The sequence below is a fragment of the Ambystoma mexicanum genome, chromosome 10 (genome assembly GCF_040938575.1).
Source record: "Ambystoma mexicanum isolate Mex_15411 chromosome 10, UKY_AmexF1_1, whole genome shotgun sequence".
NCBI classification, from domain to species: Eukaryota; Metazoa; Chordata; class Amphibia; order Caudata; family Ambystomatidae; genus Ambystoma; species Ambystoma mexicanum.
This window is the reverse complement of record NC_090932.1, coordinates 1,231,547,604-1,231,561,623: the sequence shown is the minus strand read 5'-3', so window position 1 is coordinate 1,231,561,623 and position 14,020 is coordinate 1,231,547,604. Positions and strand designations below refer to the sequence as shown.

Here is a 14,020-nt window from a genome sequence, read left to right as displayed (position 1 = left end):
GCCCCCTTCCAAATTCTACCCTCCAACTTAGACCAGTTTAGTTCCCACAGTTGTGGTTTAGCTTCCAGGCCATACAGTAGTATTGGAACTATTTTAACCGAATAATATTTTATCATCGGTTTAATTGAGAATTTACAGTATCTGATCCGGATTTTTATCAGGTGAGGGATTAATGAGAGCGATTTAGTGAGGATGTCCTGTTCTACTTTGTATATTGCTGGGCTTACATAGATCTTATAGCCCAGATATATTAGCTCTTCAACTTGTGTTATTGTTTGTCCTTCCAGTGTCCAGTGTTTAAAGTGCATCTTCTCTTTGGGTGTTTAAATACCAAGACCTTAGATTTTTTTTAATTTATTGTTAAGCTGTTTTTGGAGGCGTACTCACCCAACCCGTTCAACAATCTTTGCAGACCAATAGCGGTTCTATCTAGCAGTATAATGTCGTCGGCGTAGGCCAGCCAGAATATCTTCCTCCCATTTAACTCCAGACTGGCTAAGGCCGATGACATTAGATGTTCCCCTGCGTCTGCTAGAAATAGATTGAAGAACATGGGGGCTCCCAGGCATCCCTGCCTGACCCCTCTTTCTACTGCCACTGAATCTGACAAATGACCCTTATCGTCAAGGCATACTCTCACTGTGGTCCCTCTATGAAATTCTCTTATCATTGACAATAATGGTTCGGGATACTTTTTCTCATTAATTTGCCCCATAACTTTGATCTATCAATCTGATCGAAGGCCTTGGAAAGGGCGATCCAGGCTCCATATAATGGTGTACCTCCTTTAGTTATGGTAGTTTCACTAAGCAAGTTTAATATAATCCCGTTCAGTGCTGTCGATAACTCTTTCCTAAATCCTGTCTGACAGCAAGATAGAACCTTCTCCTTTACCTCCCAGGCCGAGAGCTCATTCATTAGCAACCTCAAATATTTTGCTCTCGATATCAAGGAGGGCGATAGGTCGATAGTTGGAAGGATTTGTCCTATCGCCCTCCTTATAGAATGGTATTTACCAAGGCCGTTTTCCAACACGGAGGGAAACGCCTTCTACATAGAATCTCACTAAAGAGCTGTTTTAGTAGTCTGTCCACAGTGTTGGGTTCTATCTAAGTACCTGGTATGTAAGGCCATTTGGGCCAGCTGCTCTTGATAATGAGGCCTTATTTATTATCTCTGCTATCTCCTCCTCCTCGAGTTGTAACACCCACTCACTTTCTAACGGTGTATGTTCTGGCTCCTCTTGCACTCCTCCAAAGGCTTTTGTGAGATGTTCTATCCACTCCCTTTCAGGCACCAGGTTACACAAAGCTATTGGACTGAGGATCTAGTTCCCGTATTATCGACCAGAAGTTTCTTGAGTTTGATTCCGAGACCAGTTTTAGCATTTCACTTGTAAATAAGTTCCATACTTCCTCTCTGAAAGACAGTTCCACTGTGACATGCCTTTCCACTGACTCAATTCTTCTTCCCCCTTCTCTTCACCCTTATGGTTCCCTGCATATGCAATGTTAACAGTGGATGTTCGGCCCCCTCTACGCAGAGAGCAATTATCTGGAACATTTCCTCAATTTGTACTTTGATAGACTGGAAGACCACAACATGTTCTGAAGATGTGATTGTTCAAGCAATGAGCTTAACCTTAACATGTATGTTATACTGTATCCTGTTTTATAAAGAAAAACAAAGCCATTCGAGTAGCACATTGATGATGCATATAACTCTGCATATACAATTTAAAGAGGATACAGCAGCTCTGTGAGTGCATAAAAGAGGTAGATAAACCTTAACAAACATATCGGTGAGGTAATTTAGCAGAGATCTTAGAAAATACAAAGGAGATGCATATTGTATCAGAACACTTGCATGTGCGTAGGAGATGTACAGTTAAGGCCTAATGAACATTTAAAGTGACATGCCAGCAGAGGCCAAATGAATGTATATGCGAGACAGCAATGGAAGCTTTATGAATATATATAATGCAGTAGAGCTTTATGCAGATATAAATAAAGAGGTGCATACTCTCTAAACCTATAAAGAAAGAGACATCAAAGGTTTTATAAAAATAGAAAGAGAAGAGTGTGGACTTTGTAATTTAAAAGAAAAAATACATCTAATGAGGTCTTATAATCATACAGAAGGTAAGACAGCAGAGGCTCTGAAAATGAGTCAGAAGCAGGCAGAAGAGTGCCCTTTACAGAGGATGGAAATTGGCACAGGAGGGCAGTTAACACATGACTGACAGAGGGAACTACACACAAACAAATCATGAGGCAGGAAGCTAAGACCCTCATACAAAATGCAAAAGAAAAGGTATGTAAAACTGAAAAGCACATAACAGATTGCAGTGAAGCAAACTCTATAAAAGAGATGGCCGTGGAAAGTTTTATAAACCTATAAAATAGACTGCAACAAGAGATCCTATGCATATACAAGATATGACATATATCGGGCATCAAGTACTGCTCTTAGAAATATATACAGGCTACCGGAATCTCTATGAATATTGCAAACAGAACGACAGGGGGAAATGGAAGCCAAAATACCAAAAGGTCTTCGAGAGTTCCGGGAGCCTTTGACTGAAGGTTGCTTCAGTTGGCAATAGGATGGCAGCCCTTGTTAAAGCCCTCTCTTTTCGTGAGTCCATTAACTCAGGCTGGCAGCACGCACTATTTGGTACAACCTGCAGCCTCGAGTGCTATAATACTATATAGCAGTGTCAGCCTACTGAAAATAAAGTCATACTTAAATCCCAGTGTTTAGCTCACTTACCGATATCTCTTTTCCCATGCCAATCTGTGTCAGGTTTGGCTTCATCCCAGATCCCACTTGCCATATTATCGCCTCTGCTGGTTGCGACTTAAATGGCCACTCACGGGCATGCAATTCATACCAGATTGTCCTGTTAACAGAAGAAACAAATGGTTTGAGAAGCAATGAGGACTGCCTTGACAGCAGAAACCACATCAAAAGAGCCATACAAATATGCATCTTAATGGTTCAGGTATAGGTTCCAGTGAATTTGCCGTGCTTCTGTGAGCATATGGTTATCTGTGGCAAATACAGTGTCTGGTGGAAATACAACATGTGGATGCAAGATGTATAACCGGTGGATACAGGATATCTTCAAACCGAAGGCAGTGATGGCAGATTCAGTAGGAGACATTAATGAACTGCAGAAATTTTCCTTTAACTTTGGTTTATTACATGGATGTACATGCTTCTCTAAACACCTAATCACCCTTAGGGGAGTAATACAGTATTATATGTTTACTAACAAAACTATTGAGTAACCTACCCATGACAAGTCCGCCCATAGAACTAATAACCGACACATGCACAATAGCAAATTAATCCTGTCTATATGCACGTTCTAAGGGTGTACAACGTGCCTTCTGAGATCATTTTGAAGCAGTAAAATGACAACAAATAGGAGAGAGTGGGTTGGTTAAGGGAGGGTTGATCGCAGATGCTGAAGTGGAGACCTATCTTTAGAGGACATGAACTGGTCTTCATGCTCTAGAATGGTTCATGTCATACCTTGAACATGGCACATTGATGTTTGTTAGCAGAACCTGCTAACACTCACAATTCAACAGTGTATGCATGCCATGCGGGAGAGGTTTTGATCAGGCAGCAAAGTTAGAACAATAGCTTCTATATGGCATTTTCTGTAAGCAATCTTGTGTTAGCTTACCACAATTACCACCAAAGCGAGACCAGAACAGGAATGCGGCATGACACAGTTGGGCTGCATTTAGCATGATTTTACTGGTTCGTCCTATGTGGCACATGGTTTGTGAATAACCGGAAGATTTATGATATGATATATGATATTATATTCATAACGTTCCTATACACAAGTGTTTCAAGGCGTGTTACAATGTACCCAGCACTGTTCCAATGAGTCATTTGAAAGTTAAATTATTCCCTTTTCACCCATGAACAATATCATGCTAAGAAATAGAACACCACTAACATTTATGAACTGGTCACAGCTCTGATACAACTGAGCAATCACATCTCAGCAACAAAAGCTACTAACACTTACCCGAGTGCAAACACATCTGAGTGCTTTGAGAATGGGAGCTTATCTTCCTCCGTCTCAGGGGACAATTGACAGATGATTTCTGGGGCCAGGTGGCAGAGCCAGCCATTGGGGATTCGCAGCTTGCTTTCCCTCCTAAGTAAGCAGAGAAGAAATGCATGGTGGTTAAAAAACTGAACACGGTCTTACTGTGTGGAATCTCAAAACTATAATACATTATGTGGGATCTCTTGATTGCCCTACCATGTTCAATCTTCCAATTAATGATCATTGGAGACGAATTTACAAGTGGTCACAGTACATATTTCTAAAGCACCGTATGCTGTGCAAACGGACGGAGTTATACGTTTACTAGGGATACGTGACATAATTGAGCACCACAGCAAACATTGCAATGTGAAAACATAAATTAGTACTGGTTGTGCAGACACTGCAGTTTTTAGTATAAATATGGTTTAGTAATCACAATAAAACTAAACCTCTCTTTTCATTTTCTGAAATGCATACAAGCCCAGATAGATGGCACATGTCGGAGAGTCATAAAGGCAGGCATTATAAAGGAGGACCCCCCCACAGACCTATAGACAGAGCTGGTGGCCATAAAGCACCTAAACACAGGAAGGAAACGTTCATTCATGTAATCCTAATTCTACATCATAGGTTCCTTCAACAGTTTCATGAATATTATTTAGCGTCATCGATGGATGAGATCTCGGAACACTTTCTTAAAAATTAATATATCGTTTATATCTATATATAAAAGTAGTTGTGACTGACTGACTAATCAATGCCCAGCTCAAACAGTTTAACCTAGGAATGTGAAATTTGGAAGGTACATAGTTTAATGACATAGGCACCCACTAAGGAAGAATTTCTGGAAATTCTGTCCCCAAGGGGGTGTGAATTTTTGACTGGCTCTTCAACGTCCATCTTAAAAGGTTTAACCTAGGAACATGACATTTGGAAGGTACATTGTTTTGATGACCTAAGGAAGGATTTTCGGAAATTCCATCCATAAGAGGGTTCAAAGGGGGAGTGATTTTTGAGGAGGATACTGATATCTCAAAAACTGAAGAGGTTACAGACGTGAACATATAATTTTTTTTTTTATAATGCCCGTGTCCAGTTTCTAAGCGCAGATCCGGCATTCGAACCTCTGTTGCTCTGCATGGTCTTGCTTCCAAGACCAGCATGTTGCCCCTGTGATATCCTCCATTCATATTGGTAGATTCTTCTTAAATAAATAGAGAAAGAAGTGTTTTACCATTTTCTGAAAATCCAGTTATGGGAGGTGGAAAAGGGGGGTGAATTTCTTTTGAAGGACACCCATATCTCACAAACCGAAGCTGTTAGGAAAGTAAACATTCACATTTTGAATCTTCATTGCAAAATAAGTTTCTGAACTGCTTCTCAAAATTGGTAATGGGGAGTATTGCATATTTGAGAGCAAAACTGTCATCCCTTCAATACTTCAGTTCCCCTTAAAGGTTTGTTTCACCATGACCATCAACAAATCTCAGGGGCAGACTTTAAAGGTAGCAGGAATTGACCGAAAGGAAGACGGCTTCTCGCATGGCCGTTTTTTTATGTGACCTGTTCCAGAGTGAGTTCACATAACTCTCTGGTAATCCAAGCACCTGAAGGGAGAACCACTCATGCAGTTTACAAAGAAGTACTCAAATATTTTTTTTGTAGGTTGCAGATGTCAAATAAGTATTTTCTATTTGTTTTGTCTGTCTCATTGTCTGTTTGTAATTACAACACGAAAACATTTATGGATGCACATCAATGGAACAACTATCTTTGTTTTGTAGCCAATAAGACCAGCCTAACGTCTGCAATAAACATTGCTTATTATGTCAAGACATCAAACTGTAAATTATAATTCATAAAGTTTGAATAAAAAACTCATGTGTCTTTTGAAAACAATTGTACCAAATCCCAAAATCCATGTGAGAGAAGTCGCGGTCAACAGCTAGTCTTCTATATTTATAAAAGTGAAAATGTGTGGGTGGCTGGGTTGGTGGCAATGTGTTGTTCCTTATACAATTCCACACTGTTTCACCAATCTGCACCAAATGTTGCATAGTTACCTATTAGGGCCCTCTGGACAATACTGGCTTCATGATATTTGGACACCCCACCCCATTCGCTAGATTTCAGCACAAGTCAAAATGTGTGTGTTTGTGGCTTTGAAAAGCGTTCTTCCTTGTACAATCCCACACCGTTTCACCAATCTACACCACATTTTGCATAGTTACTTGTTAGAACCCTCCGGACATTACTGGCTACATGAGATGTGGACACCCCACCCCTTTCCTCAGATTTCAGCACAACTAAAAAAAAATGCGTGGGGTTGTGGCTTGGCGAAGCGTTGTTCCTTATACAATTCCACACTGTTTCGCCATACTGTACCACATTTAGCATAGTTACCTACTAGGACCCTTTGGATATGACTGGCTACATAACACTTGGACAAACTACCCCTTTCCCCGTATTTCAGCACCTTCACACATGAGACGGTTGCCTGAAGTCGGCGAAACATCAATGTGGTCGTAGAAGGACTGGTCCTGGCACAAGGAACAAAACTCGAGGTCCCTCCTCAAAAACTGCGTTTCAAGGACCTAGGATGCACGGTTTCTGAGATATTTGCACAGCAATGCACTGCAACGAACTGCACCACGCCAGGGTGAGACGACAGGTTGGGAGAGAGCACAGAAGGTCTCAGTATGCAGCAGCACACCAACTCTCACCCCTACCTCCAACGTCTGCTCCAGGGTATGTAAGCCAGCCACACTTGCCCATTCTCAGTGCAGTTTACTCCAGGATGCATCAAGCAATAAGTGAATCGGAACAGCATCCTACAGTATCATTGATTTTCAACAATTGATGAGAGTGTCATTCTGTCTGTCAACAGAACCCGTTTGGAGAACGGGTACTTTTGCTAGTATAAAATAAAAAGCATTGGTGCTAATACGCCACCTTGCCCTAAAACTCACTTTTTTGACTAGTTGAGACCCATTTGCGTCCAGCCGAACCATTGCTTTGTTTCTGCATGTAATAAACTAATTTTAGCAAGACATGGTCCCCAGTGTATCAGCTTCTGCCACAGCAGATCTCTGCGTACACAATCAAATGCTGATGAATAGTCCAAAAAGGCCATATCTTAAAGTTAAGGCAATTCAAATTTGAAAAATTACCTTAATGGTGATTCAGTTTCTCCCTCCTTCACAACTGGTTGGGATTGCCTGCATCCGCAGGCGGGCCGAAAATGCTGGCTGCAAAATATAGCTGTCACTAAGACTTTTTGAAGGTGTAGGGCCTACTTCATGCATGCATACCTCCACACGCCGGGCACACACCTTACCCCTACGTCACCAACATTCTAGACCCAGTTCATGTGGTTCTGCCAGTGGCGGTAGAATTTAAGTATATGCTTACTGTAGAGGATGTCTGGGTGGGTGTTGTGAAGGAGGGAGAGCCTGGACTTCTAGAACCTGAATAACCATGAAGGTAATTTTTCATGTCTCTATCATCCTGGCTCTCCCTCCTTCCCAACTGGTTGGGACCATACTAAAAAGCCTTAGAATAAGGGTGGAGGAGACAGCATGTATGGGATTCAGGCAAACAAGTTGCGGAGCACCTCTTGGCCGAATTATGCATAATTTCTAGAAGATGTATCCATAGCAAAGTGCTTGCAAAAGGCAAACGGGGTAGCCCAGGTAGCCGCTTTACAGATGTCTACAATGGGAACATGCCTGTTGAAGGCTACAGATGCTGCCTTGGCTCTAGTGGATTTAGCGCAAAGTCTCTGCAGAGTCACCTTAGAGATACAGGAGACAACCCATCTGGCGATGGAGGCCTTATCTGCCTTCTTGCCAGGAGACGGTCTGCCGTAAGTAATGAAAAGCTTGTCTGCTTTACTAAATGGTTTGCTCATTTCTAGATGGAATTTCAAAGTTCTTACAACATCTAATTTATGTAGTGTCTAGGAAGGAAGACGGGAATACATATTTCTTGATTTAAATGAAAATCAGAAACCTCCTTAGATAGAAAGAGGGGACCGTATAGAGTACTACATTATCTTATGGAACACTATATATGGTTCCTTTGAGGAGAGAGCTTGGAACTCTCCAATCCTTGTAGCCGAAGTAATGGCTACTAAGAATGCTGTTTTCCAAGTTAGAAATTCTAATTCACATGAGGCCATATGCTCGAATTGTTTTCACATTAGGGCTGACAAGACCACGTGGAGATCCCAGTGAGTTGGAGGTTCACGAATTAGGGGATGTAAGCGTAGGAGGCCCTCAAAATGGCTTTGAATGGCTTTGTTGGGAAGAGAGAAAGACTTATGTACTCTATTCAGGTATATACCAATAGCTGATAAGTAATGTTTGGACGTGTCTTCTTTGACACCCGTGGAAACTAGATAAGACATGAAGGACATGACATTATCAATAGAAACCTCTAGAGGGTTAAGGTGTTGATCCAAGGCCCAGTGACAGAACCGTAATCATTTGCTACGATATTGCTTCTTAGTAGAAGCTTTCCTAAAAGCTGACATGATGGTTATATTTTGCTCTGATAAATGTAAGTGTGAAAAGACTATTTTTTCAGGAGCCAGGCCTTCAAGTTCAGCGATCGAGGGGAGGGATGAAGGACCTGTTGTTTGTGCAGAGTCAAAAGATCCCTTGATGATGGGAGATCTAATTTGAAAGTCCCTGCTATTTGCAGTAGGGCTGGAAACCAAATATGGCGAGGCTAAAACGGGGCTATGAGAATCATTGTCAGATTCTATGACATTTTGAATTTGAGTAATATTTTGTTTATTAATGGGAGGGGTGGAAACGCATAAAGTGCCAGGTTCGACCAATCCAGATTTAGAGCATCTCCCAGGGACTGAAGACCCTGACCCTGCCTTGATGGAAACTGAGGACATAGAGAGTTGTGCTGGCGGGCAAAGAGGTCTATTGATGGATGGCCCCACTTCTGAAATCATCTTTGCTACTGATGGTTTCAGCTCCCACTAGTGCGCAGCACACTGTAACCTGCTTAGTTTGTCTGCTAGGACGTTCTTCTTTCCCTCCAGATGGGACAGGAAAATGTGTGGTCTATGTGGTCCTTATTTTCCTGACAGGACCAAAGACCGTGTGCTCTTAGACTTCGACAATGGGCTCCCCAACCGTACTCTGACGAGTCTGTTATAAATATTTGGTGAAGAGGAGTTTGAAAAGGAGACCCGATTAACAAGTTCTCTGGGGAGTTCCACCAGAGTAGTTAGTCGTGAACTTGTTTGGAATTCGAATTTTCATTTCCTGTGAATGCAACAGTTGGTTCCCGTTGCAAGTAAGATGCTGTTCTCATATGAAGCCTTGCAAAGGGAACTAGGTTTATACAAGAGGCCATTAGCCCCTAGAGCCTTTGGAACCACCAAGCTGTCAGAAACTGGTGGATATTGTACTGTAGGATGGTTTTCTGAATAGCGTGCACCCTTTCTAAGGGTGAAAAGGCTCTCTTTAGAGTAGTATCTATAACTGCTCCTAGGAATTAGATCCTTTGTGAAGTAATGAGCCTGGATTTTGCCACATTTATGGAAAGCTCCAGGTTGAAAAGAGTGTGGCATGTTAATTGCATCTTTTGAAGTAATTCCTCTGGACTCTGGGCCTTGAGAAGCCAGTTGTCTAGGTAAGGATATAGATGAACTGTTGTTAACTGAAAGTAGGCTGCCACCGACCTTAGAATGTTTGTGAGCACTCTGGGCGCAGAATTGAGGCCGAAGGGAAGACATGTGAACTGGTAATGAAACCTTCCTATGGTGAACGTCAGGAACTGACAGTGATCTTTTGTTACACTCACCTGGTCTCTGCGGGGACGTTGGGGCACGGTTGGAGCCCTCCCAGGAGTTGACTCCCTTGGATCGCTTCTCTCCCCCAACTGCAGCGGTATCGAGGCCCAGGGTGCTGGTACTGTTCCTGAGAGAAGATGAGAGGCGATGAGAATAACGTGGTGGTGCTGTGATTCCCCTCAACCCTTTTGTGCCAAAAGGTAGTGTGCAAGAGTTTGCCCATGCAAGCTCACCTGTATTGATGTAAAGATGGGCTCTCCGTCCTGCTTTCCTTCAGCAGGGGCGCTGTGGATGGACCTAGTTGCATCACTGGTCCTGAGTATGGAGGTCCAGGCTGGCTACGACCATTCCGTCTTGAAGGTAGGTTTATTGCTATGATTATTGTCCGTATCCTTTGTGATAATTTTCCCCAATGATCATTGTCCTTAACCATATATGGTCCTTTCTCTCCCTAGGTATGAAGATGTCCCACAAGCATGTGAGGATGAAAATGTCTGTCCCGGAGAACCTACTGGTGGTAAGCAGACTGTGCCAGACACTGCGCCAAGTTTGTTAGTTGCACTGCTTAACGTGTTATCGTCTATGCGATTGCTCACCTGTGTATCTTGTTCCCTCTGTAGGTGCAGCTGGTCGGTGTTAGCTGATGAACGGTTTCCGGGCTCCTGCAGGCTGCCAGAGATGAAGATCTGTGTGGATGCTGCGACGGATGATGGCCCCGTGTAGATGGGAGTTCGGGACAGGTAATGATGCTAGGCGGCACCTGCAGAGGACTAGAGAAGACTGGTAAGTTGGATGCGGCAGCTGCAGAGCTTCTTCAAGCGATGTCAAGGCTGACTCAGGTAAGATGCGCATGGAAACTCAGGAGTCGGAAGCAGGTAACAGGCATTCCAGAGATGGCATGGTCTCAAGGTAAGATGCGCAGCTGCTGCAGAGGGAAGCCGATGGCAGTGCTTCTAGCGATGTCATGGCTGATCCCAGGTAAGATGCTGGAGGGTTCCAGAGACTGAAGATGGACGTGCTGAACCAGGTAAGAGTCTTCTGGACGGCGGTAAGCGTTACTCTGCACTAGAAGACTAATGCGAAGCGCCAGCATGCGGGTGGGGCCGGATTATATAGCCTGGCTCCAGCCACTCCCTTTAAGCCCCGCCTTGTGACCTCACCTTGTCACTCCTCCTGCCTTCTGCACATGCCTTCCCTGTATTGGGAGGGCCCCGCCCGGCCTAGATGCACGTGCTCTCTGTATTCTGTGTGCAGAGCGCACTTTGTAATGAGCTTGGTGCAACAGGCGCCAAGACTGGGTCCATTGGGACCCTGCAGGTGGTGAAATGATTGGCCCTTGAGCAGTGGCCATGACATCTTTGTAGATGGGGATGTGAAAATAAGCATCATGTAAATCTATAGATGACATCCAATTGTTTGGATGAAGAGATGCTAGAATCTGAGGAATGGTCACCATGTGGAAGGTTTCGATTGACAGAAAGTTGTTGAGGTCTGAAAGGTACAGAATTGGACGGATCCTGCCTGATTTTTTTGGGATCAGAAAGTAACAGAAATACAATCCCTAAAATAATTCCTCTAGAGGAACCATCTATATTGCTCCTAATGAAAGGAGTTTTTGGATCTCTTCCAGGAGCTCCGGGGAGGATTTTCAGAGGATGGTGGAGTAGCCGGAAAGGCAAGGCGGTAACCATGCTGAATAATAGTCAGGACCCACTCCTCTTGAGTAATGGTTTTTCTAAAGGGGAAGGAAGTTGGACAGCCTTCCTGCTACCAGGGATGTATGCGCCTTGATGATAGCAGGAAGGTGAAGGTCCTGATTTAGACTTGAGTCTATATCTTCTCTTTTTAGAAGAGTAATAAGACTCTGCAGGAGTGGATGAAGCACTATTCCTTAGAGGACCTGGTTTGAATGATTTAAAGTTTTGGTGGTAGGGTTATTTCATTGAGATTGAGCTAAGTTTTTTAGCAACCGTGACACTGGCCTTACATTTCTGGAGGACCTCATCCGTGAATGGATCGAACAGTGTATTGCAATCAAATGGAAGGTCGGGCACCTTATCTTGGTGAAGGGAAGAGGCTGACAAATATGCGTGTCTATGCATACAGACTCTAGCAGTTGTGCCAGTGAGATCTTTAACCACTTGGAGCTGCTGGATAGCTGCTTCTCTACCCTCAGAAATCCAGAAGGAAAACGTGTCTGCGGCCTACTGAGGGAGCATGTCGGTGAAGCGTTCAAGAGTCTCCCAATTAAGGATATTAAATCCTGCCAAAACTGTAGCAGTGTTTACCAGCCTGAGTTGAAGGTAGATTTGGTGCAAGATTTCTCACCTGGAGTTTCCCATGCTTTGGCATTTTTATCCAGAAAACGAGATGGAGAAGGGCCTTTACCCATTTTGCCTAGTGCAGCAGAATTTGCGCATGAAGATTGCCCATAAGTATGAAGGGTTCCTCCTTCGGCACCTTTTATTTGTTATCTAGAGCTTTGTAGATGTGTGGTTCGGGATGAGACTTAACCCAATGAGATAGAGCTTGCTCTAGAACAGACAATTTCATGGGAAGCAGCACTTTTGGCTTCTGAGATGGCATTTTCTCAAAAACACCTGCCCTTTCTGGTTTATTCTTATGTAGGATCTCTAGTGCTTGCATGGCTTTCGTCATGATGTCATGAAACACCTTAGATGGTGACTGAGTGGTGTCGTCGTCTGAGTCGGAGTCTTTGAAAATGTTTTGTTTCTTGGACGGAGGAGCAGAATCCTTGTTGTCCACAGATACCGTGATTGGCTCAGAGTAGGATCAGTGGGCACTGGTCCCTGAGGTTAAATGGGTGACATTTTATCTTTAATGCGTTGAGCCAGAACTTCTAAGAAGGGCACAGAAAGCATGGTTTCCAGCACTCTATTGGTGATGTTGTTCGACATTTGAAAAAAGCTAGGTTGGGGCTCTTCTAGTCTGAAGGGGGAAGTAGGAGAGCCAGCCCTGTTAAGCCCCTTGATTGTATATGTTAACAACCACGGGCCTAGGCACCTGGTTATTGGTTAAAACCAGTTGTGGTCCAGATTGTGCTGGTACCCAAGTGGGTTGACCTAAATTTTCCTCAAATTGTGGCAAAATACGAGGTGAATGAACTTTCACAGAAGTGCTGAATCATTGTTCTGGTGGAACTGTAAAACATTTGGAAGCATCAACTCTTCCGAGTCAGAAATTAGAGTACAATTATCTTTCTGGCTCTCCGATACTGAGTTTGAGACCGATGCCACGGGAGACTTCTTCAGCTTGTGTTTTTTTGGAGAAGTCGGTACTGGACTGGATCTCGACTGAAAGTGTTTATGCCTCTTGTGAGAGGACTTATGTTTTCTCGGTAGCGAGGAGCGTGTGGGCTCAACTGTGGTTGTAGATGAAAGAACTTTGGATTTTGGTAAAACGTTGTACTCGGTTGCAGACTACCTGGACAGTACTCCTAGGGAACCACCTCCATGCACCACCACAACCAATCCAACCACTGCAATGCTCTCAGAAAGGCTGTTCCTTTCTTAGCAAGTAGTAGGCTGTCTTCCTCCACCTCATCTTCCTCAACCAGTACTGTAACCACACAGCCTACTTCTAAGTGACACAAAATCCCACCAGCTAAAAAGAGGCTGTTGATCTATATCTTTCGAAGACAACAGTCCTCCGTATATACTGCAACACACCACTCTGCAGGGGGAGCAATTTCAAAGTGTTTTTGAAGCTGTAATCAAGGAGCATGAGAAACACTGCCCCTACCTTAGATGTAACACATGCGCACCATCTTCCCCTGCCCACATGCCCCTCCATATTAGTGCTTAGTGACTCTTCCCTCATGTCCCTCCCCACCTTACACTCCAACCTCTCCTGAAAACAAAATAATAATAATCAAAAAAAATCCAAAAAAAGGTTTCTTTAAGAACCACCTCTCACAAATACAAAATAGAAATAAAAAATAAAATCTTTTAGACTCCATTTCTTTACATTTCTCAGTAAAGTACATAGGCCCTCATTACAACTCAGGCGTTAAGGGTTAACGCCACCGTTAACCCTTAACGCCTGATTCCCACCTTAACGCCTGCTTTTTGCAGGCGTTAAGTTCCATGGTGCTAAGGCACCTTGGT

At 43.4% G+C, this 14,020-nt stretch overlaps 1 protein-coding gene across 1 annotated transcript in view; it reads right to left on the bottom strand.

Annotated features, from left to right (window-relative positions):
- The window catches only part of KSR2 (kinase suppressor of ras 2), a 2,560,931-nt gene that overhangs the window by 157,630 nt on the left and 2,389,281 nt on the right, over window positions 1–14,020 (bottom strand). Inside the window, exons 17-18 of the mRNA XM_069619206.1 lie at window positions 4,052–4,183; window positions 2,773–2,902 (exon numbers count right to left, since the gene is read on the bottom strand). Of these exons, the coding sequence (XP_069475307.1) occupies window positions 2,773–2,902; window positions 4,052–4,183 (262 nt within the window). The remainder of the gene's footprint in view (window positions 1–2,772; window positions 2,903–4,051; window positions 4,184–14,020) is intronic.